The sequence below is a fragment of the Dermacentor variabilis genome, chromosome 3 (assembly GCF_050947875.1).
Source record: "Dermacentor variabilis isolate Ectoservices chromosome 3, ASM5094787v1, whole genome shotgun sequence".
NCBI classification, from domain to species: Eukaryota; Metazoa; Arthropoda; class Arachnida; order Ixodida; family Ixodidae; genus Dermacentor; species Dermacentor variabilis.
The window spans coordinates 47,664,034-47,689,237 of NC_134570.1; the positions used below are offsets into that span (position 1 = coordinate 47,664,034).

The 25,204-nt window shown below is 43.6% G+C and overlaps 1 protein-coding gene across 2 annotated transcripts in view; it reads left to right on the forward strand.

The window, feature by feature from the left end:
- The window catches only part of rdgB (retinal degeneration B), a 50,539-nt gene that overhangs the window by 17,351 nt on the left and 7,984 nt on the right, over positions 1-25,204 (forward strand). The window contains exons 6-17 of one of the 2 annotated variants that reach the window (XM_075684964.1): positions 2,643-2,880; positions 7,009-7,116; positions 7,216-7,332; positions 10,843-11,203; positions 12,412-12,619; positions 13,369-13,709; positions 15,073-15,242; positions 16,053-16,223; positions 19,123-19,278; positions 23,686-23,987; positions 24,325-24,584; positions 24,726-24,875. In XM_075684964.1, coding sequence (XP_075541079.1) covers positions 2,643-2,880; positions 7,009-7,116; positions 7,216-7,332; positions 10,843-11,203; positions 12,412-12,619; positions 13,369-13,709; positions 15,073-15,242; positions 16,053-16,223; positions 19,123-19,278; positions 23,686-23,987; positions 24,325-24,584; positions 24,726-24,875 — 2,582 coding nt within the window. The remainder of the gene's footprint in view (positions 1-2,642; positions 2,881-7,008; positions 7,117-7,215; positions 7,333-10,842; positions 11,204-12,411; positions 12,620-13,368; positions 13,710-15,072; positions 15,243-16,052; positions 16,224-19,122; positions 19,279-23,685; positions 23,988-24,324; positions 24,585-24,725; positions 24,876-25,204) is intronic. The other variant, XM_075684965.1, reaches the window with a different exon arrangement.

Consider the following 25,204-nt stretch of genomic DNA (forward strand, 5'->3'; position numbering starts at 1 on the left):
TAGCTGCATCACTGAAGATCTGTGCCACCTCCTAACACAGCAGACAGTGCAGATGGTGGGCTGAGACAAACAAAACACATGTGTTGTCAACTAATTGTTTTGTTTAACACTAGTATTGCAATGCGTATAACATTAAAAGAACAAGCCTCCTTCAAGCAAAGCATGACGAGGCACTCTAGAGTAAGAACAGAATTGTGTGTGACTCACTTGGCTTGGCTGAACAGCAATGGAAATTCTCATAAAGCAAGTACAGTCTGTCTTTTGCAGTTAGCTGAGCGACTAACTTAGGATCTGTCATGCTCTTCGTTATCGATTGCCTGTGTACGTACCTCTTGAAGCATGTCATGTGCTTTCAGGGCTATGTACTGAATTTTGTGTAAATAGGAGTTGTAGGTGTATACGTGACTCTCCTGGCCGAGCCATTGACTTATTCGTGCTCATATTTTGCACATAAGTGGCATTTTGATGTGAATGCACTATGACAGTTTTGGCTGCATTACTTGCCTGCTTCACACAGAATAAGTAAGAAGTGAGCATTACCTGCAGGCATTCCCAGCAGAAAGGGCAGAATTTGTGCAAGCGGAGCGGTAAGGCCATCGGTCATTGTTAGGACTAAGCTATGGTTCATCAAGACATGTGCCTAGTTTTGCCATTACAATGACGCAAAGCACCACTGTTCCATACCTGCAAAGCCTACACGTTTTTGTCTGGCATCACTGCAGGTGAGGCGTACTACCTGCCGTAGTGGCTTAGTGACTATGGCCTGTCAATGATTACAAAATCATCAATTTTGATTCCTGGTTGGGGTGACTACATTCAGATGAAGGTGGAATGCAAAAACGCTCGTGTACTTAGATTTAGGTGTGCGTTCAGGAACCCCAGCTGGTCGAAATTAATCCAGAGCCTCCCACCATGGCGTCCCTCATATCCCATGTGTCTCTATGAGCACTAGGCCCTTTAATTTTGAATTTTGGTGACACATATTTCATTCTTATTCTGCCTAAAAAAAAAGCACCTCGATGTGGTACTAAAACGCATACACCATCAGATTTGGTTGTTGCATAGAGAATGAGCAAGTGAGTTAGCTGGAGCAAAAGCCTTTTCAGGGCTTTTTGTCCTTGCCCCTACGAATCTCAGGATGCTTGAATAAACCGATTTTATTTTATTTGAGTAACATATATTTGTCACTCCTATCTTTGCAACATTCGGTAATGTGCACTACTTTTGAATATGATGATTGCTTGATAGCACATGTATATTGTTTCTCCTTTGTTCCATCTGCACTGTTCACTATGTGGAGTGTAAAGCAGCAATTCAAACCTGTACCTTTTTGGTACCTTTGCCAAAGACTACCTTATTTTATTATAGAAGCGGGAGGGTGAACCTTAGTTGCCTTTTTTTTTAACTTAAAAGATAAATGAAAAAGAAAGGTGCATTATTGCCCCACTGTACGTCGCACCACCCCACATTGGCTAATGTTTTTTTGCAGCATAATTGCTGTTGAAAACTCTATGGGGCGTGCACATGTTTTGATGCTGAACAGATGGCTTTGTCGTTATCCTGAGATTCTGGCCCTATCTTTCCTTTTCCCCTTCGCTTGCTCCCCTCTCCCTACTTTCTTTTTCTGCACATATTTTGAACATTGCTCACTACTGCAGTAGACATTTGGATCTGCTGTCCTACAGCGCTATTCTAAATGTTTATAACTTGTGCGCCTACTTTTTAGGTAGAAGATATATGGACACATACTTACCTTTCGCACACTTTTGTGGCAATACCTTGTTTTGGAGATTCATTCCTTTCTCGATTTTCTTTATCTTTGTGTTTTAGGGCAAACTGTCTATACACGTGAGGCTTGATTCAGCCCCATATTTTAAGTCAATATAAAAGAGGAGTTGAAAAACATGCAAATAAAATTGGTTCTGTTCAGAATGTGTCGTTAGGGGTGTCATTTCTTTTCCTTCTTTTGCATGAAAGAAAGGAACGCTTCGTCTACTTCCTTGTATGTGACGATAGATGGAATAGCATCGCTTGTTATTTTTTTTTATCTACATCTAGTATGTGCAATTTCTTCAACACTTAAAAAGGTAGGTGAGTTCAGGCAGATGTCCCTTTCTTATTTTTCATTGTTTGTGTGAGTGACAGACAAAGCATGAAGGAATGATTGATGAAGGGGAAGGAGGGCAGAAATGTCGCTGCGACACTCGCGCCTCATTTGGTGAAAAGTCAAACGAGGCTCACTCTCAAATGATCTGTTTTCATTCAGACAAGATAGACATAAGTAAACAAAAGTGCCACAGTGACGTATAATCTAAAAAAATGCACAGTTAGGTACGTCCGGTGTCTAATTTTAAAGAGCAGAAAAATATGTAGGCTTGCCACTTCCGTATTGAAGGTACCTTTAAGTTTTGGCAGAAAGACTTTCGAAAACCTGAAGCCACGCACTAATTGTGCCTTTACTGACACCAGAGGGGGCTGTATTGACTCGGTGACTGGGAGCTATCGGGCAATATCCTTGGTTTCACTCTTCAAACTCTTGACTGATAACTCGCAAATGCAGATTTAGTGAAGGCATCGGGACTTGTATGTAGAAGTAACGTGAAGAAACTCGAGAGCGTCTCTCCTTTCTGACTTTGTTGAAGGTTGACCTGAATGTGATAGACAAGGATAAGGAGGTGACGGTCGGCGAGCCTGTGAAGCCTGCCAGCCGAGCACGTTCCAAGAGCCGTAGCCCGCCACGCCTGGTTCAGGAGCCCGAGCCAGAGCCCTCTGCACCCCTGCCCATTGCCAGCCCCAAGCCAGCTGATGGCAGGGGCCATGCCCAGGGACCCCGTAAGTCTTGGGTCCGCAGCAACTCGAAAGGAGCCCTCCATTCGCCCAGTGAGTGGAGCTCTGCGTTGGTCACCTGTTCGGTTGCAAGCTGTACCGTTCCATCAAGTTGCTGCTGTAGTCGTCTGTGAGCATAAAGCCTCAATTTATCATGAGTTTTAGAACAATAGATCAATACACATAGGAAAGTCAATCACCATCTGGGTGACAGCACTCATAGACAACTGGATGCAGTTCAGCCTTGATTTAATGATGTTGGGACCATAGAATTATTTCGTTAAATCGAGATTAGACCGTAATGATATATATGAATATAAATAAGTATATAATATAATGTATTATATGACAAGAGTAATGATATATATAGACGGCCATTTTGTGGCGCGGCATTAAATAAACTACTTTTGTTCTGTGTTTTCTTCAGACTTGTCGCAAAATGACGTGATGGGGGGGGGGGGCTGAAAATTGTGAAGCTTCTTTTTTTTTTTTTTTCATGATTCGAAGTCTGTCATATTTGCTTACCTTTGAAAGTAGACATTTCTAGCCTAGAGCTGTGAGCTAGCTTAGAAACTTCCATATCATGTATCTGGAATGCCTGATAACAACAAACAAGACCACTTACACATGCAATTTTGATCCAGCAGAGAAACTGCCAGGTGTTAGACAGACAGCCGTGTTGAAGCATACCTATTGTCTGAGGGAAAACATCGCACAGTAGGGCACTTTCAGTATAACATATTGAATGTACGTATATATTATTGTGATCCGTAAGGCCAAATATAAAGCGCTGGAATCATTAATACAATCCCTGCTAGGTAACAGCGCAACTGTTTTCGTGACGAAGCATGGTAACCAGAGCTTGATATGTCACTTGACACTGCATATTGGTTTCAGTGCAGTTTACTTTTCCTTTTGCTGAAACAGCTTGCATCTGTAATGGCTGGGATGTGCAAATTTTGCTGCTCCTTTTGCACAATGTAACATGTGATAGAGGTCTCAGTTCTCAGTGCTTCCAGTTGAGGTTCCTCCCAAAGCCAGAAATTAGCCAACTGCATTGAGACTAAAAAATGCTCTTCAAGCTGCAAAAATGGTTTAGACTAGAATAACACAAGCAAGGAACATAACATTATGCACCAAGTGTTGGAACAATAGTCATGGCAATCAGTCTTCTTATCTAGCCTTCTGTTCACAGTCTTGTGATTCGTGCCGTCCCTCTTTCTGAAGTCACTCGTTAGATGTAACTTCATCTTTCTGCATGCTTAACAGGGAAACTTTCAACACAAACTGTAGTGGGTGAATTTACCATTTTAAAGGCTTTGTTTTTTTTCTGTCTTTCTTTTTTTTTCTTTGTCAGCCAGCACATCAAAATTGGTCACATTGACTTCCTGTGGTTCTTTAGAGAAAAAGTTAACTGTAACTTTACTGTCTTTATGTCTGGCAAAGGCAGAAAAGCAATATGATTATTTAGAGTGATAACTCTTACAGTCTTGCAAAATGTGTATTGCTGAAGAGACGTGCAGGGGAAACAGTATAAAGGGCACAAAGAGTTAAACTTATGTCAGCGGGTGCAATTTGTAGTGTACCGTATTTTCCGGTGTATAACTCACACCTTTGTGTAAGTTGCATCCCCCTCAAAGCGGCAGTTCTTTCCGAAAAAATAAAGCATATATATATACGTCACGCTGGTGTATAAGAGGCACCTGTTCATTCAGTACGTAAACGTAAAAAAAAAAATACAGTGACGTTTCACTTCGTGAACGCGGGTCCAGCGCAAGCAATGATACAGACACTACAGGTGCATTCCTCCCATCGTGGTCGCCGTGATGTTCCATATAAAGTCCAAGGGCGATAACATCATCCCTGCATGCCATATGTGCGAGTCAAAGTGTGTGATGAGGTGAACCGAATCGCGCACAATAAAGGGTGGAAAGTGGAAAGGCGGCAACGCGGGAGGGAGGGCTTGTACTCTGGTAGCAACTGCATAGTTCGCGCAGTGGTGCGCGCCTTGTCTTTAAAGCAATCTGCAGATTCTGCAGAAGCGACGACTTCGGAATCGTTCGACTCGGGGCCTGCCACCACTTGCGTTGCTTCTCCGTCCTTCTCGCGCTGCGCTCGGCAACTCGATCACGAGGAGAACCTGGTACCGCCATAGCGCACACACAACCTGTAACAACTGCCAGAGGAGGTCAACGCAGCGTGTTTCGCGTGGCCATAGCATCCAATCCGATTTTGACAGCAGCCTTTCCAAAAACAGACAAGAAAATAAAAAAGACGTACATAGCCGCACCTGTGTGTGAGACACACCGATGAAAATTTAAACAAAAAAAAGTGCCACTTATACACCGGGAAATACGGTTATTTTTACTAGCTGAATAGATTTACAGGTAGATCTACATTAATCTAGATTTACAGATATTTTTGGAAACGACATTTGCATCGAAATTTGTTCAGCACTTTCTTTATTTGCTGGGCCTTTTGTCATGGTTAGAAATTATCTTTACCATCCGTACCATGTGTTACTGCCGCTGCAATTGCATGGCATCCTTGCTGATAGTTCTGCATACTGACATCTCCGGCTCACCACTGATTATGAGCGTCAGAATGTGCCGAGGTTTCTTATAGCACTGCAGCAGTTGTTATCAGCCCTTTCACCATGGATCCACGTAGAGCTGCTCATACTGGCTGTACTTACCGAGCCTGAAGAAATGGTAGTCTAGCACATTTGTAAAAAAAAAAAAAAAATCGTGCAGCTCCCACGCGCTGCAGGAATCGGTATAGGCAAAGCTTTCGTGCTCACTCTGCCATGGCTGCTGGTTATAATCTAGGGTTCAACGAAAGTTTGTCTGGTCAGGCATAGGTTGAAATGAATCACAGTCACTACTGGCCAAATCTGAAGAAAAAATCCATGTTTCAGAACCGCTTGCAAGTTCTTTGTTAGCTGGTGAACCAGGAAAAGCGAACAATGAAGCCATGCACATTAACAATGAACAGTCAACAGTCAACAAGAAACCTGTACCTGGTTCCGAAACGTAGGTTTTTCTTCAGACTTGGTCAGTGAACGCTATTCACCTTGGCTCTTGATTCAGAACTGGTGCATCACTCCAGCCTCGGCCTCCAAAGCCAAGGCCAAATGACATCATTGCTTATGACCAATCGGTGCATATTACTACCTCTCTTCACGTGTTACGCCTCTTGGCATAAGCGAATCTTTTGCTGTCACTCCTCCATAATGGTTGACTGAGCACTGGTGCATCAAGCCACCTGTGGGCCCACTCCAGTGTCACAGCCTGATGACATTATTGCTTGTGGCAATGAATCAGCACATATTACTACTTCTTCTCACACCTTTTTCCTCTCTGTGCCACCCTTTTCTACCTCCTTACCGCTCACACCCTCCTCTCCACAGTCCAACCACCACCAATGCTAACCGCAGCACATGAATCTGTTCAATGCCACAAAGAAAGCTTAGGTAATCTCAGCCTTGTCCAACCACTGATGACAGCACCAAGGCCTGTCCGAATCCACAATGAAAGCTTCGCTTTAAGAGCAGTTCACAAAAAGAACCTGCTCACATATCACTGTGCAAATTAGCATTCACTGCATGAGACAACTTCTTTAATGCAAAAGCATTATATGCCCCATTACGCAAAAATCCGGCGGCGGTGTGACCGAGCAATGGCACCAAAAATTACCGCTGGTGCAAGGAGCAAAAACACGTCAAGAAAATGCTCAGATTCTCCTCAAACTTCTCAGGGAGGTTCGTGTAGACAAACTAAAGTAATGGCTATGAGAAGAAAATTTGGTACATTTCGGTCGGTGTGGGAATAGAACCAGGGCCTCAGGGGTGCAAGACGAGCACGCTTCCCCGGCGCTATGGCAGCTCCACGGTTGTAGCTGACTAAAGGCGTGCCTGGTGCGTGTGCCATTGCATACGTCATGTCGCAGCCATCTGGCTGACTAAAGGTGTGGCCTAGTGTGTATACCATTGGGCATGCGACGGCACAGCCAATGGAGAGGAAGTGGTGGCATGTCATGAGTGTATAAAACTGTATAAAACAAGCGCACTCATGATGTTCCGAGGTCTACAAACAGTATAATGCTTTCGCATCCCCACTCATAAGTAGGCTTCAGACTGTAAAGCTATCTGCTTCAGGGTGAGACATCAAGGCTTTCTTGCAGGTGGAAGCTCCACACAAAGTTTTGACCTGCAGCTTGCCAACTGGAGGATGGAGAGTATAGTTCGTGAATCGGACAGCAGCTCCAATGACGAGTTCTTTGACGCTGAAGGCACGTGTCTCTAATTCTCAGTTGCTTCTCAACTGCATGAGATGGTCTCGGCTGGTAGCAATAGGCTACAGCTTTTCCTCATGACCCTCGTCTTTGCAGACATCTGTGGTACCGAAGACTATGGTTTTAGTCCAATGACAAAGTGGAGTTCTCTGGAAATGGTCTCTTCAGAAAATGAAAAAGGTGGAATTTTTGGCGGTGCATCCACGCCTGACGGTAAGTGTGCCTTCCTCAACCCTCTCCACATAAAAATAAACACAATGTGTTTGTGTTTTAGCTTTTATTCTACACACCTGAGCATATTGCAATGTCTTTCTTATTACTTCCTTACAGGAAAGGTTATGTCTCCTGCAGGAACACTCTTGAGGTTTACAGTGGTGCAAATTAACCCGCAGTAATAAATTATTAACCTGACATATTCATCCTTAGCAAAAATTCTAATACAAAAACTAATAGCCTATGAGGTTATTGACACTAATACAGTCTATTATGTCTATTAGTGTATTAGTCTAATAGAGATATTGGTGTATTGGTCTATTAATCTGATAGATCTATTCGTGTATTATTCAAATAAATCTATCAGCGTATTAGTCTAATAGGTCTATTGGTGTGAAAGAAAAGGTTGCAATGCAGCTGATACAGAACGAAAAACAGGCATAATTGCTAGAAGCATTTATTAGCACATGTATTTTTACAGATTCCTCTTTCGAGATCTTCGTCAGGTCAGCAATCTTGATTGCCAAAGCTTTTACTCCACCACTTCAACTAGAGAACGTCCTTTCGAGGAAGAGGTTAAAAAAACCTGGGCAGAAAGATACACTCATATAGAAACATTTAAAAGCAGGGGTGCTAGTTCTACCACTAAATGTTTAACCTGGCAATATTTGCTTCTAAATTGGAATAATATGGCCCCGCAATTTCCAAACTAATTTTAGTACAAAGTGTGACATGCTTAGCTCGACATGTTTATTGCAATGAAAAATGATGTCACCTGACATGACAGAACAATTAGACAGCACATAAAATGAACATAACATGTTCTGTGTGTTACATCGAAACTGTAGGCAGATAAGAAACAACTCTAAACAGAAGTTTGCACAGCGTTGTCGGAAACGGGCATATCATTGCTGCTATGTGCACAACAATCGGCACAATGACGCCATACTGAAGTACATCCATCGTTGGGATAAAAAGAAAGAAACAACTTTATACTATACTATAGAAGCATAAATAAGCAGAATAATTACCTCCAAATGGTATAATAGGTGTCGGGGAAAACACATCACATCGATGCACGCTGATAGATCCACAAGGCCGCGAAGCACAGGGGTAAAAACAGTTGCCTTCCGTTGTTTTGAATTCACACAACATCCATAGATGAAACTATCTAAATATACTACTGCACGAGGCGCCAACACCTCAGGTTCCTTAAAAACGCATTGTTCATTCACTAAAAATCACTCACGCCTCACCTTGACATGGCTACAGTACACTGCAACATGGTAGCACCAATGCTACCATGTTGCTATCTTCCCGCCCGCCGTGTTCCCTTCTCTGCGATACTGCTGTTTGATGTCAATAAATATTACAGCCTTTTATATGCGGTATTAAGTTATCAATTTAGTCTACAAGTTTAACATTACTTTAAGCGCACTTCAACAGAAGGTACGAGACTAACTAAACTTCAGTGGCAAAAAAATATGGTTGCTGCGATTGCACCATCGTTCGTAATCTCGCCGGGCACTGCGACTCCGCCTTGCAGATTGCGGCTGGTTGTTTATTGTGCTTTCTTTTTTGTGGCAAAGTATTTGCTGTGCTGTAAACACTAGCTGCTTCCTCAACGACTCATCGCGACGAGGCTGAAGAGAGGCCTAGTTATAAGACGTCGCCAATGAAGCAAAAAAATTAATTGGCAAGACCATGTAGGCGAGTGTCGCTTTCGTGTATATTGCCAAGAGATAGGGGCCAGTTTCACTAGCTTGGTGCGATGAAACTAATACAAACATGCGAATGCAGTGTGCTGCACATTTTGTACAGCAGAATTCTTAATGACTCAGCGAATAATTAGAGGCACCTCTCCATGCAAACAGTTCCCAATACAGTCTAATTTTTCATAAACTTTCACCCTCACATTAAACAAGCAGCAGACAAGGGCAACGGAATTCAACAATGCATGTTGCATAACAGACCAGCAACAGTCTGTATGTAGTCAATAGGACGTATTAGCCTAATAAAGAAACTAGTAGACACGCAACACTGTTTGCATAATACCTATTGGTCTAATAGGTCACTCACTGCAACTAATAAAAATTTCTATTGGTCGAATACAAAACTTGTACAACTAGTATGAAACTGTATTAGGCTAATATGAACTTCAATTAGAGTTTTTGCTAGGGATTATAATTTTAACTATAAACTACAAAATATAGTTTGCATTACAAATTGGAAGGCAATCATTGTCAAAGCCTTGTTCATCTGCTGAGTCCTCCCAGGGACCAGGTACTCATAATGATTCATAATCAAACATAGCTATCGAGCTGCTTCTTTTTATGAAAAGGTGTGTTTGCAGCAGGCCAGAATCATGAGCAAAGTGAGTTACCAATAAGTTTCGCTGTATAGTGATGCACTGGTTCTGGGAACAGCATATCAGTGCTCAAGTTCAAAAAACAAAACATGAGAACCAGAAGCAACTCACCTGGGTGTCCACTAAATTAAAGACAGGATTAATATAAGCCTTACTGCGTTATTCACTGAAGCAGTAATCGACATTGGCACTCAGTATTTCGAAAAGTGTGCTACACTAATCAGAATAATTTTGCAAGGCTTGTCAGAATAAGATACTGACTGGCTTCAGCAATGTGCTATCAGCCTATTGTTTCTAGAGATTAAGCTTTACAGCTCTTGTAAACTTTACCAAATTATGAAAGTACTTCTTGCTTGGTGTTCGTAGCTGTTTGCCTTCTCACAAAAAGCAGTTCTGATAAAATCTTTGGACTGAAACATTGCCTTATCTGTGCATAGATCGCAGAAAATAGAGAGCTTTAGCGTGTCTTGCATTGCGGTAAATGCAAGCGCACTGGGCATTTTACTGGATAACTGGAGGTGCAAATGTGGATGGCCTGCACGGTGCAGACACCTGGTGGTGCAGAGCTCAACCAAACATAGAGCTAGCATAGCAGTAACGAAATGTATTTTACTTCGCTGCTGATGGCAATTTTTGGCACCCGCATAATTGTGCTCCTCCAGGTTGCTGCACCGTGCAGGCTGTTCACGTATGTGCTTTTACTCATCCAATAAAACGCCCAGTCTGCTTGTGTTTACCGGAATACCCAAAGATGCCTTTTTATTACCTCTGGTGTCATTAGACGATTTCTAGCTGAGCATCACTTACAGTCCATTCTGCTCACATTTTAAGCACTTGGGCACAGCAGAGAACAGCATTAATTTATAATTTTTTATAAGCACACATTCTGTAGACACATGTGATCCACCATTAGCTTGTCTGCAAGACAACGAAAGAAGCGGAGTATCAAACTCTGTTCAATCAGCTCAGCAGCAGGCACAGCATTCTGGCTTCTACTACATGCACAAGCAATATGCACATGTACATTAGCATTCCTACTAATCAGCTTTGTGTAAATTTTTAGAACACACTGGCCTGCACAAAATTGACCAAAAACATCGAGCTAAAGGTGTCTTTGCTTTTCTTCTCAACTCAACATGCAGAGGACAGCATATTCAGTGCCTCCCACATCCGGCGGACGCACGCGGTGAGCTTTGGCCGGTCGGCATCCACTACAGGTGCCTCGACGTCCCTGTCAGATTCTCCGACAGCATCGCCGGGACACCAGGCGGGAGTTTCCGCTACACCTTGCCCAACCTCTGTCCTTGTGCTGGTCCTCCACGCTGGCAATGTGCTGGACTCTGGCGCCGAGGGCCCCACTCCGAAAACTGCTGACCTGGCCACTTTCCGGGCCGCCATGGATTCGGCCATTCGGCAGCACTACCCGACCATGCTGGGGCGTGTCGCCTTGCGCCTCGTGACCTGCCCGGCCCCCTGCGCTGAGGCCTTGGCAGTTCTCTCCAAGTGAGCCTTTAAGGGCATGTTGCTGGGCTAGTTAGTGCATGACAGTAAATAAGAGCAGATTCTTGTGTGATACACATGACAACAAAAGCAATATACTGATAGACAGGACAGGCACCGCTAGTCTTGTCAATGTGTACACCATTCTCTTCATGGTTGTCTGTTATGCTGCCTGGCCTGTCTATGTATGTACTCCTTTTGTGGCTATCTGTTTCATGCAAGAATCCACTTGTTTACTGTGAGTTTTTATCAGAGCACAAAACCTTTAGTTCCAGGCTGAGGCTTCCTTTGCTTGTCAACTGTTGATCACTTTGTCAGAGCAAGTTGTAAAACATTCACTTTCTATAGGCTATGTTAACAGGCCTCATTGAAACAATTGTGGCCACATCCTGTAAGCATCTTTACAAGTATTTTGTCACTTAGCTGAAATGCGTGTTGAGATTCAAGGGGAAAAAGAGGGAGGCAACAGAAACTGTTCTGTGTATATCAGCAAAGAAGAATAGCAAAATAATCCAGCGTATAGCTGATGAGGATCCATCACATGCTTTTCATAGTCCTCATTCATTCCTACATGCATGAATGAAGAATCTGAAAAGCAATCAACATTACTGGGCACATTACATTTTTGGTTGTTGTTTAGTAACTGCACGCAAGAATTGAAGAAGTGCCTTGCCTTAAAGCTGCATGTTTAATAATAATAATAATAATAATAATAATAATAATAATAATAATAATACCAAAGTTGATTGCCTTCAGGATTGGCCTGGTGCCCTGCCTTACAGACATGTGTTGCTTGCTGTTTAAGCTGATCATAAATGTTAAGAAAAAATATTTTTGCCTAAAGCATGCAGCAAGGCAGAAAGCCAGTGGCACTTATACATGACAGCACACTGAAGCAATCCATGAGCCCCTCAGTTGATTTTTGTTTCGTCTGTGGCTATAAGAAGAACAAAAAGGAACGGAGAATTCTGCTGGCCACATTGTGACTGTCTAGCCTGCAGTTATGGTGCGGCAGTTGGCACCCAAAATGGCGTATTTGTTGTGCATGACTACGTATGCATCAGTGATACGTGCTCTAGTCTTGCGTTTTTTACTGCCAGTTAATTGTTATAGGTAGGGTGCTCCTTGCATTTGTTTTCTAACACTGTATAATCATGTCAAATCTGCAAGTACATCTGTGACAGCTGCCTCTTCCCTCTCCTCCTTTGCAGCCTGAGTCCCTACAGCTTTCAGGCATCACCGTCGGCAGTCGATGGAGGCGCTTTCCGCCATCAAGACTCGATACCTCTAGGTGCCCTTCCGCTCTTCGCAGTCTCCTCGCCCGATTTCCCAGACCTCGTGTCCCGTACTGTTTGCGCAGCCAACCAAGCCTACCACGACTTCCTCAAGTCTGAGCAAGGGCAAGGCTTTGCAGGACAGGTGCGGTTCCTTTCGTTCATGATGATTGTGTGAACCTTTAGTTTTGTGGGCAGCTCCTAGTGCGGAGAAGAGTCATTCTGATCCCTGCACTGCTAAACTTGATGATTGCAACTGTTTAACTTTATGATTGTGCTTAAACACTACTGTCACACAAGAGCACCCCAGCCTAGAAAGCTTTTGCATGATAGTAATGTTAACCTGGCCAAGCTTAGCCATTGACTTACACATTTGTGTCCACTGGAATGCAGCTTGGCTCTTAGATAATAAAAATATCACCGGCTTTTTGTGTTTTGGGTATGCTGACCACATACTAGAGCAAGCATTTTATTTTCTTCTTTCATCGAAGTCTCTAGTGGTTCTATGATTTATTTTTTCCTTCACATTCAGAGCAACCAACATGCTGCTTTTATGTGCTCTTAATCCAAATAGAAAATGTTCATTACACACCTTCTTAAGCCCTTTCGCTGGAAATATTAGCAGTGAAAGAGACGTCTGTTCTGTAATACTTCTGACCAGCAACACAAGTTGCCTGGCTGAACACAAGTGGGAAAGTGCCGAGTCACCACAAGATCACATTCAAGTTCACCGCAGGATCAAGCTTTCAGAGACCCTGTGATGCTGCAGTGCAAAAGTAGAAACTATTTCTGTCAATAACTATGTTTTCAACTTCAATTCTCATATGTCACATTTATTTCCGGACTGCAGGTTCTAGCAGCCCCCTTCCTTTCCTGTGTCCGGTCTTTGTGCAGGTTGCACTCATTGGGGACAGCGTTGGCTCCATCTTGGGCTTTGACGCGCTCTGCCGCGCAGCCCAGATGAGCAGCCGCTATGGCAGCGAGAACAGTATCAACGAAGAGACTCCAGGTGCTGCCCCCCGTCCCAACCCGCTCATCTCCATCAGCGATGGCAGTGGCAACGAAGATGCAGAGGACTCAGGTGGTGCAGTGGCGGCAGCTAGTAGTGGCGGTGCTTCTGCAGCTCAGGGAACCCCTTCGCGCAGCTATCGCAAGTCTGCATCTCACCCACCAGATGCAGCTGCGGCAGCCGCTACTGCATCTGAAGTGACAGGAATCTTGGAGGGAGCAGCATCGTAAGCCTTCCTTTGTTTCCAAGTGTTGAAGCTTGGGCCAGCTGGTATTGGTTCGTCAGTGCACTGGTACCAACTTACCCAAGCTTCAGATATTGCAGGCTATATTTCTATTACGTTGAGCCCTTGTGTTAAACAGTTCTCTTTCACTCTCTGCTTGTCCCTTATTAGTGTGTGTGGACAGTAAGCAGCATCAAAATACACCTTTCCTTGTTCTTTTTGTTGTGTTCATGATTCATATTTACTTTTAAGAAAGCATATGTTAATGGTCAACTCAGACATGACTTGTGGAAAAGGATAGAAAGTTGGGCGAGTTGGCGGGTGCTCGTCCTGTCTGCTTCTAGTCTCTGTCCATGTCACTTTGCTCTACAATCCAAGATCACGACTGGTGGCTTAGCATTATTCCAGATAAGAAAAAGTGTACAATCACCGTATTCTGCTGATATGTGCTAACATATGGGAAAGAAACTTGGAAGATAATGAAGAAGCTTGAGAAGCTAATGACCATGCAACGAGCAATGGAACGATAAATGGTATGTGTAACTGTAAAAGGCCAAGAGGCAGTGGCATCAAGCAAGTAACCAACAGTCTATTATGATAACAGATTGGGTACGTATGAAGCATAGTTGAGGGCAGCAGAGGATCAGGGGATGTGAGGAAATTAGGCATAGGATGGTGTCAGCTGGTGCAAAACGGGCTAATTGGAGTTTGCTGGAAGAGGCCTTTGTTATGCAGAGGACATGAATTCAAATGATCATGACGACGAGGGTTGGGAGAAGTAACCTTGCCACAGATGTCTTGCTTTCAGCACACATCTCAACTATCCTGCAGCAAAGTGGGCCTTTAGCACTTTTCGTGACTCCCAGGTTGTCTCCCACCCGATGCTTCACTTTTCATGATGATCTGAGAAAGTGTATCCTATCGCTTTGTGTATCTTATTGGCATGAATGTAGTAAATGAGGTTTCTGCTGCTATCAGCCATACCATGCTGAATGTGCTGGCTCTTATTTGAAGCTTCTGCTCTAATTTGCAGCATAAACATGCATATTTTCTGCACTTTAGGAACCATGCTACCTTTATACAATATGACATTCTCTCTCTCTTTCTTCATTTATCTTACATTGAAATTAGCTCAACCTTTAGAAGAAAGCCTACACTGGACCTTATCTATATCCAAGCAACGTAATGTGCAGTGCTACGTGATTGGTTTGGATTATGCTGCCGAGTGTTATTGATGTCATTCTTGTGATTATGACTGTGATATCATGACTGTGTGCATTAGTGCTGTACAAACTGTCATGCACAAAGTCAGTGTTGTGCAGAAAGTAAAATATATATATATATATATACTTTTCCCGCTTTTCAGGTTCCATAGACTTCTGAGTGCCCCTCCTCCTCGGCGCTCCAGTTCCTGCTCCAGCGAACAGGGGAGCCACGGACGATTTGATTTCGAAGTGTCCGACTTTTTCATGTTTGGCTCTCCCATAGCGCTGGTGCTGGCTTACCGCAAAATGCTCTCATTTGATGACAAGAATGGTTAGTGGCAATGCCTTTTGTAGAATTGCACAAGTGTAAGCTGTAAACCTGTTAAAGTTAGCACGCAGTTTTATATACTGTATGATCTTGTGTAAGGACCGCACCTTTATGTGGGTCACACCTGCATGTTTTAGACTCTATAACAGAGAAAAAAATATATTCCGGAATTTATTCATGCAAAAGCTGCACCTCCTTTTTCAAAGTGCCATCTCTCAATGGCACTTTGAAAACCTGTGTCCTGCTTTCTGTGACCTGCTTTCTCTTGGCTACATGTCTCTGTTAAGCATCAGTGCCTCTCCTCGGCCGGTTTATTTGCTGCTTCTTTGTAATCAGTGCCGTTTAATTGCTTGGTGGTTCATGCCGACGCAGGATAGGGTTACTCCACTTGTGTGTGCTCTGCCTTGCTACCTGGCAGGGAGGGGCGACTGCCTGAACAGCTTCACACAGTGTTTAAGCTGAAAGTCAGCCTATGTGCTACAGAGTGGTAAGCGGTGCTGTAGGCAGGCACTTTAATGTCGATGATGAGTTTAGAGGGCACTGGTGTGCGACTACAACCAGACAGTGGTTCAACAGAGCACTCCTGCCGACTGTTGCCGAGTGGATAGTGAGCGCGTGGGACTCTGTGTCTTCAGAAGCCATTTTCAAGAGTTTGAAACACACACAGATACAGTCGTAATAGGTTGAAGTTAATGTGCAATAGATCAGCTTTTCCTGTCACCTTGAATGAAACATATGTGGCTCCTTTTCAAGATATGAATTAGCAACGCCTGAACTTTTGGTTTTAATTACTTTTTATTACTTTCCTTTCAGCTCCCCTGCCACGACCACAATGCTCTCAAGTGTACAACCTGTTTCACCCCACGGACCCTCTGGCCGCACGCCTTGAACCCTTGCTGAGTGCTCGATTTTCTCAGCTGCCACCTGTAAACGTACCTCGGTATCAAAAGTACCCACTCGGTGATGGGCAGCCAATCCACTTGCGTGAGTGTCTCGCCTTCTTTACCTCCAGGTTTAGCATCCATGTAGTACTGCATGTACTATCGTAATATTACAGCACTGTGTAAAAAAATGCAAAACAGAAAACTGGGGCACGCACAAAGTGCTGACTTTTGACACAGCCTTGTTTGCATTCATAAACATGCGTACAATGTAGAACATAGGCAGAAAAAAGAAAAAAGACTTCTTTAAGAAGAAATATAGAAAATCCAAAATATCTAGTGCTGACACTCAATGCGTGAGCCACTGTGCACATCACAATGGCTTAGCAATATATCAGTATTATCTGCACTTTTTAAAAACTTGGTTGTCAACTTGTTTAGTTTAGCCTTTTTCCGTCTGGTCCACTATGTGTTTGTGAACATTCATCATGTTTAGTTGGATGTCAGTGTATTGTGTGTCTCATAGTCTTCTGCTCTGGCTTGATTTTCCCCGGCCAGTAACATCTAAGTCCTGTCATACCAATATTCTCATATCTACCTACCTTGCTGGCTGTGCCATATAGATTGTCTAAGGATCACCTAAAACGGTGTAATGTACTAAGTATTGAATACTTTTTGAGCACTTTCAGGGAGTGCCTGAGAAAATGAACATATAGTTCGAGACAGTTTTTAAGACATTTATATTAAAGCGCTATGATTTTTTTTTTTCTGGTGTTTATCTCTTGAACTGTACTTTTCAAGTGTGAAGATTATTGATAGAAGCTATTTAGCTCAACTGTGGTTAACAACAAATCTTGGGCACTTGTTGACACAAAGTATAGTTCAAGTGCTTGTTAGCACTTGAACCAGCATTCTCAAGAAGGAATTAAGAAAATATATATTTTTTTTCAAATATTCACAAAAAGGGTTCATTAAAATTTGGTTTGAACCACAGCTCTCTTCATACTGGCTGCGAAAGTCCTCATAGGCCTCATGTTTCAAAACTGGACATGTTTATTGGCAAATATAGCACTGGAGGTTTACTGCCTGCTGTGGACAACTAAACTAACTGCAATATTACAACAACAAACCAACTATGTCAGTCAGTAAAGCTATGAGGAACAGAATTTATTAACAGGAAAACCGCCTAAGTGAGCACAAACAAGCCAGTGTGTGTTTTAGCCTGCCACTCCACACATAGAAACAATGAAAGGGGAAGGAGAAGGGATTACAGAATATGAGGGCCGGGAGAAGGGGCAAATACGTTGGTGCTTGGAAATGATGGCACTCTGACGTATGGAGATTATCAACATGATTCATGCAGCCTATTGTAAGGTTCATATGTTGAGGCTATTGTCACGAGTTTTAAACAAAGCAGCAGTCCATCACTACAACTTCAGAGTGTGCTAGTGCCAGTTTCTTTTACATCAGATAATGATGAACCAGCGATGTAATTAACAACTTGATACCACTAGCGCACCTTGCAGAATAAAAAAAACCGGCAGAACCCACCTGACAACAAATGTCAATGGTAATGCAGTTGGCATTGAAGCAGTGTGGCTAGACACCGTATTGCCACCACTGAAATGCGTCAAATATGAGGTATTTATGCAGCTAAGCTCCTCTCTTTTTCTTCCCGCTGAGCATGCCGCTCCATCTAGTGGCGTCGCCACAAGGTGCGTGCATGGCACCTGTGCGAGCATGCATTCAGACCAAGATTGTCTGAATATATTTGACGCAGGTTTGTTTCCACCACCGAGCACTGAAGAGAAGAATTAAAGAATGCTTCTCTTTAATAATTCCGCAGGAATTATTGAACAATGTTTTTGAATAATGTAATGGAAAATAATGTAGCAGTATATTTGAGCAATGTGACAAGGAATAACTGCACAATGTATTTATTATAGTGAAGCGTTCGTTGCCTCTTCCCCAAAGTTCGGCATTTGTTGTCATGTCCTCACCTAATAGACAACAACTAGGACTCATTGGTTTGTGCCTCTTAGTATGTGTCACTGGGCATCTGCCCATTCTTGGCTGACCGCCCAGAATGGGTATTTGCCACTATGACACAACGGGTATTCACGTTATGTACAGCCAACATCCAAAAACATCTGAAGAATCGGGCAGTTCGAAAAAATGCCGAGGATTGCAAAGACGGAGTCGGCACCTTTGCTGAAAGTGGCGAATTCTTTCAATAATACAGCATCGAACAGCAAGAAGCTTGGTAGCCAACGTCGAAGCAGGCAGGCCTAGTGTTGCTGGGGTGGTGGCTATGGCTACCAGCGGACCTGCATGCAAGGGCGCCTGTTCGAAGCCGCGAGGTAATCAACATGGCGGCAGTTGTGGCTTCCAATTATTGTGCCAGACTCTATGGTGGCTTTGATAATGCTGTTTCAGACCTACGGTCATGACAAAAAGTTGGGAAAATCGGACGGCAAAGGACTTTTGTGCCTGAAATTTTGGACGTTCTTATACATTGACTCTATGGAGTACCTGGTGGTGCCGCGAAGGCGTCCGGATTATCAAGCATGTCCAAAAAATCAGGCGTCCGCAAAATCAGTTGTTGACTGTATATGTACTTTGTATATGTATTTACATATCTGGCGTACATATCTGTATTTCTCTGTGCGTACACCTCTTATCAACATTCTACCCTTGGCCCATCATGCTACAGGCAATGAGGCTGTCTGTGTGTCATTCTGTGTTGCTGCTACCTCACTAACTCAAACAAGCTCTGTGTCATTTAGATTCGAAAATTGCATTGGAGCTGCTGTTTTTCTCCTGACCATTGCGTGTGCAATTCATATATTTCTCGTGCTTTAACACGGCTTCAGTGTGTTTGCTTCGTGTGCTAGTTTACTTCCTTTAATAGATGTCGAGCTCCCATCAGTCCTACCGAACCTTCTCTTTCTGTGTTGTGGGCTACATGTGCCTGCTTGTCTGTGTTGTCGGGACGCCCGCAGTGGAATACCTGCAGAGCCACGCCCACATCTTTGTGGAAGGGCTGCCCCCGTCGTCGTCTGGCTACGCCTGCATGGGGCGGCGAACCAGCGAAGCCAGCATCTCAAGCACTGTCTCGGGCGTCTCAGAGGCCTTGCCCCTCAGCACTGTCACTTCATGTGAGCATGTCCCCTCTGTGAAAAAAAAAAAAAAGAAAGGAAAGAAAACTTGACCAAAAATGACCGCTTTTTGTAGCTGTTTCTGGTCGTTTTCCTTTTCTTTTATATTTCTTCTTTTCTCTCACTTTTGAAGAGAGGTGCTGCTTATGGCATATCTGCCTGTCCTGCTTTCCTTTCTCTTCATATGCCTGACCGGTACATCATTATTATGGTTATTTTAATGGCAGCAACAAGAACATCTGTTGCTCCTTAGCTTGTAAGCTTTTAACTGATCTCTCGAGCCTGTGTGTTTTGATTTTTTTATATTGTGTAAGATAGAATATGCTTTCCTCTCTCTATCAAATATCTAGCTATGTTTTGTGGGCTGCTAGTGTTTTTAATGATACAGTCAAACCTCGATATAACAAACCTCGATTTAACGAAATCCATGATGTAAGAAACTATTGTCATTTCCCAATCTTAGTTGTATTGAAAACCGTCTATTTATTTTTCGCGAATTAATGAAGTAACTTCATGACATAGTTTCACTTTAACGAAGTCTTCGGCCATTTCAATCATGTTCTTGAAGCCTGTATGCCTAGTGAATCTAGTAAATAAAGAAATTTAGTGAGTAAAAGCTAGTAAATAGCCTACGCAAAGTTAAAGTTATTTCAAGCCTCCTTCTGCATGAAAAGCTGGAGCGGCAAAACCGCTGTCAAAGCACGGGCCAGGATGCGGCAGGCAGGAAACACCGTTGTGCCATTTGTCGCGTTGGTAAACTCGGAGAAACATGAGAGCTGACGATTTCTTCTGCGCAAGAGGGATGGGGAGGGAGTGAGCGCATGGTAACATGATCAAGCACGTGCTAAGGGGGGAGGAAGGCAGGAACACACACTCATTCTGCCTTCTCCATGCATGTGTCTGTCCACGGGCCTTGCGCCATACTGATGTTGGAGGTAACCTCTCCGCGGCAAGCCAAAGTGGATGGTACCTTCACACGCATTTTGTTGCTCCCACGCATCTGGTGTCGGTGGCCACGTAATCTCAAGTTTCCGAGACACGGTATGAAGCGTCCGCTCGCGTTGTGACTCCGAGTTCATTCGTAGTTATAGAGTGATGTCTGTTAATGTTCGCCAGGAGGCACGCGTCACACCGCTAAAACTACAGACCTCGCTTCGTGCAGTCTCTGCTATCACCATCAGTGCTCCACCTTTCTTGCGAAACTGGTTTTCTTTTTTTATTTTTGGCCCAGGACCAATATCCGCATTTCCTTACACTTTTGTTGTTAATTTGTGGGCACTGGCTGCGGGCGCCAAGCACGGTCAGCTATGCCGTCCAAGATTTACAGCGTCATGCGATGCAACGCACGAAAATCTCGGATGCCGTAAGCCGTGTCATTGCATTGCTCTCGGTACAATCTGCAACGCATGCTGGCGCTTCTAACCGTGATATTATGGCCCGAACTTTTTGCAGTTTGTTTATAAATGCTTGCTAAGAAGATACTATGCAACCGAAATGCTCTGGGGAACTTGTGCAGTTGTTTTTAATGCTGAAACTTCAAACCCTCAAATTAACGAAATTCGCTATTTAACAAAGTTTTTCGCTTCAACTACAACTCTGCTATATCGAGGTTCGACTGTATTTTTTTGCTCATAAATGCACGCAATGTTTCATTCTGCGAGCAGTGATTTTGCTCTTTGCCCTTGTTGTTTTGTGCTGTGAGCAATCGTTTTGTTTCTTGCTCAAACTTTATCAATGTATCTTTCAGGCATATTTTATTTTCTGCCACTCTTTTTGTTATTGGTCAATGGCATTGAGTCCCTGTGCTTCCTTTTCTTATCAAACGCACACCATTTGCATGCGTTTTCATGTGCGCTGTTCCTGTGGCATGTTTTAGTTCCAGCCTATCTTCTCTGTGTGCAGCTCTTTACCATTCATTTGGATTTATATTTATGCAAAAGCCTTGCTATCTGTAGCATCACATGCTTCACTTCCATTGCTTTGCGCATGTATGTTTACATTTTGAATGCATGGCCAGGCACTGTGTCTGTGTGTTGTTTGGTGTCTTCTTCTTACATTTACTTTTTTATATGATAGTTGTCATGGCTTCTGTTCTGTTGTGATATGGTATGTGGCATTGCAAACATAACCAATATCATCCGAAGGCTGATAAGAATAAAAACAACAACACTCATGGTGTCTTAGGATTTGGTACCAGGACAGCTGTGTTTCAATAAGCTGTGTGGCTGCATAACTCTGCTTGAACTGTCCAGCATAACACGTTCCCATTTCCAAACCGTGCACTATGCAGAGAAAAAAAAGGGACGTTGCAGTTATTGTGGTGCTCCTCAGTGTGCTGAATTCAAAACGCATAAACAAATAAAAGGCCGCTGTTGGTGCATTTTCCACGCTTTTCTTGGCGAGATATTGGTTATGCAAATGACAGCCCACACCTTCCTTAATAAACAGCTATTCTCATGTGGCGCCCCCTTTTTATGACTGAAGTGTTCCCACACGGAAGGCATGTATGGCATGCATCCCCGCGTAGAAAGCATGCATGTTTATTCCTGAAAGTTTCAAAGAAGATTCTGCACTTGCTGCTGATTTGCTCTCACTCAAATTTTGTCACAAGATTGCGTTTCCTGGTTCGCATCATTCAATAAAGCATGTGACATCTTTGATTGCCTGCATATTCCGCAAGATATGAAAGACTGTTGCTGTATGTGCATCCCTAAAATGGAGAAACCATCTGCTGTTGGGATGTCCATTAGTTTTGCAGCTTGGAGGCAACTAATAAGTGGTTGAACCAGGTAAACAATAATGCCAAATGACCTGTTGGCCATCGTGGACCAAATAGTGTAGTAATTTTGTCAAGAAATGCGAGCAGAAACAAAGCAGAAAGAAGTGCTAAATCTTCTTTAAATGTTGTTGGAATAAAAGTACTGGTGAGTGGGATGAATTTACAGCAAGTTCAGGCCATTAATGCCACTGTTAATGCATTGAAATTTGTGCAGAACTGGTAGCATTCTTTCATGTTATTTTTTCCATCTTTTACTGCAGCTCTTTCTTTTGTGATAGTCTATGAGGCTTGATTAAGTAACATCTAGTAACAGCATACAGCATTGCAGATTTATTTCACAGGCCACTGTTTCTAAGTAAACACTGATTGTAATGGAGCCAGCAGTAACAACTGACAGGCACCTTGGCCATAAGAACTGCCACAGTGCTGTTAATGTCACATACTGTTAATGTCAACCACTTTGAGTTATTTAATAATGTCCAGCAAATCTTAGTGCAAGGGCATTTTTGCACTCATCTACCAATCAGAATATGGCTGCCACATCTGGGAATTCATCTCTCGTAGCAATGTGAGGACAGCTAAAGTGTGTTGCGAGCTGTGATGTGTATGCATAACATATTTACAGTGTACACAGATGTGTATCCAGCCTGTTTGACAGGTAATCTCATTTCTTTCTGACATTTAAGGTAATAAAACTGAAGTGAGTGTGCTGACATTTCCATGGGCCTGTGAGTGTCTGGTCCAGGCATAACTTGGGTGTGCCTGTCACAAGCATTTGCTTACTTCTGTGTCCCTCCTAACGTATGGCTGCAGGTGTTTTTCAAACTGTTAAGATAATAGGTGCGCCATAGTTATTGTAAGTCCCTCCCAAGTATCGGCTAAAATAGATTTAAAATTTGGAGAAACACTTGACCAAAACTGAAACTCAGTTGCAAGCAACCATTCTAAGGGATGTAGCAATGGTAGGTTCTGTGGGCAAATTTTTTACATATGAATCGAGTATTTGCAAACTCATACTGCTTATTTATATTTAAGATGGGTAAAAACAACGGTGATATCCTACTTTTTCTCAAGAGTTTGGGAGTGCGACAGCATGAGTGGGAATGAATGGACTGCAATGTTTGTTCCATATTAAATGTTGGCACAATACATAAACAATTTTTTTATTTTACAACATTGCTTCCTACAAGATTACAGTTTTTTTTTTTTTTTTTCACTTTGTCACCACTAGAACTGTAGTGACAAGTACCTACAGCTATTGTCTGCATGTGTGATATGTGCATTGCATCTAAGTGCAATGCCACACTTGCAGCAGATTGCAGCCGTTGAGTTAAAGCAACCGCATCCTGCTAAATTTTATTTCTGAAGTATTCTACTGAAACCATATGAGGAAGCCGTCTATGATCAATACATCAACCTAGATACCTTGAGACCTACACATTGGAAGTACTCAAGAGCAGCCACAATCACAATAGACAGGCTATTCTCCTCCAGAACCTATAATGTGCACAGTTGTAGAGGCAAGCTCTAATGGAGGGGTTAGTGATTTTAACATAGTGACTAGCCATGTGCACAAGTGTGTCTCATCTCACGGAGCCTTGCAATGGCCTGCCTTGCCCACGACACAGTGACGCAGAAGTGGTGGGGCAGTCGACGCCTGGACTTCGCACTGTACTGCCCGGAGGGCCTGGCTAACTTCCCGCCACATGTGCTGCCGCACCTGTTTCATGCCTCCTACTGGGAGTCTATGGATGTGGTTGGCTTGCTACTACGGCAACTGCTTCGCGGAGGCTGTGGTGTCGCGGGTGGCCTTGATGGCGGCGGAGGAGACGGGGTCGCTGCTGGCACACTCGATCGGGACCTGGCACCCTTTGTGCCTGGACAGCCCCGTGAGAAGTGGCTCCGCAAACGTACCTCTGTCAAAATCAAGGTAGTGTGCTCCAGTTACAGTCGGTAGTTTTTCAGAGGTTGAGTTTGTTTTACTGCAGTAGCTGTCATGGTTTCTTCCCTCACTCAAACTGATGTGCGGTGCCGAGTGCAATCGATACCAGTTTGAGAAAACATTTGTTAATTCTTGTACACTGTAAGCGCAAGCTTGCACAGTGATGGCTGAGTGTGCACTATGTATGTATTCAGCAGCCATAACTTAACTTTGACAAAACGCGTTATATTTTTCCTGTGAGGACTAATGAAGTAGGCATGTTGTTGGTTCTTGTGTACATCTGTTCTTCTGTGACACAACCTCGACCTTGGCCACGCCTTTGCAGAATGTAACAGCCAACCACAGGGCCAACGACGTGATTGTGAAGGAGGGTGAACCACAGGTGCTGACGGCACGTTTCATGTATGGACCTCTGGACATGGTGGCTCTGTCGGGCGAAAAGGTAGACGTGCACCTGATGCGTGACAGCGGCCACTGGACGCTGCTGGGCACTCAGCTGACCGACCGCAACGGACGGCTCTCCTTCAGCGTGCCCAAGGACCTGGGACTTGGATATGGACTCTTCCCCGTCAAGGCCATTGTGAGGTGTGCAACTCGGATGACATGGATATAATTGTTCACTTGCATGTACTGCCTAGCTGTTGCCCAGTCTAGAAGGCTTTGGGTTTCACAGGCCTGTGAAACAGCCGGAAAGGCCGCTAACTTGCAGTCACATTTGCTTTGCAGAGGTGACCACACATCCATCGATTTCTTCCTTGCTATTGTGCCTCCGAAGACCGAGTGTGTGGTGTTTAGCATTGACGGCTCCTTCACGGCCAGCGTCTCGGTTTCAGGCCGAGATCCCAAAGTGAGAGCTGGAGCTGTTGATGTGGTCCGGTAAGACTCTTTGTTTTTCTAACGGACAAAGTGTACCTTGTGGAGTGTCTCTTAAACTGTAGTCTACTGATGCACTGCATTATTCAAAAAGGTTTTAAAGGGTTCTACAGCGATTGCGTCGTAAAAGCACTAGCATCGCGGATCATTGACCAAATCAAACTGTCCAGTCTTGCCGCTGAACTTGCGGCTCACATCTATCTGCCTGACACACCATTCTAATTACAATAAAAAAAAAGTGCTTCTGTATTAGCATCACTAACAAGCAGGCGAGGTGCCATGCCCACGTTGTCTGCTACGAAAAGCTTGCGCAATGTCTGCATAATTCCTGC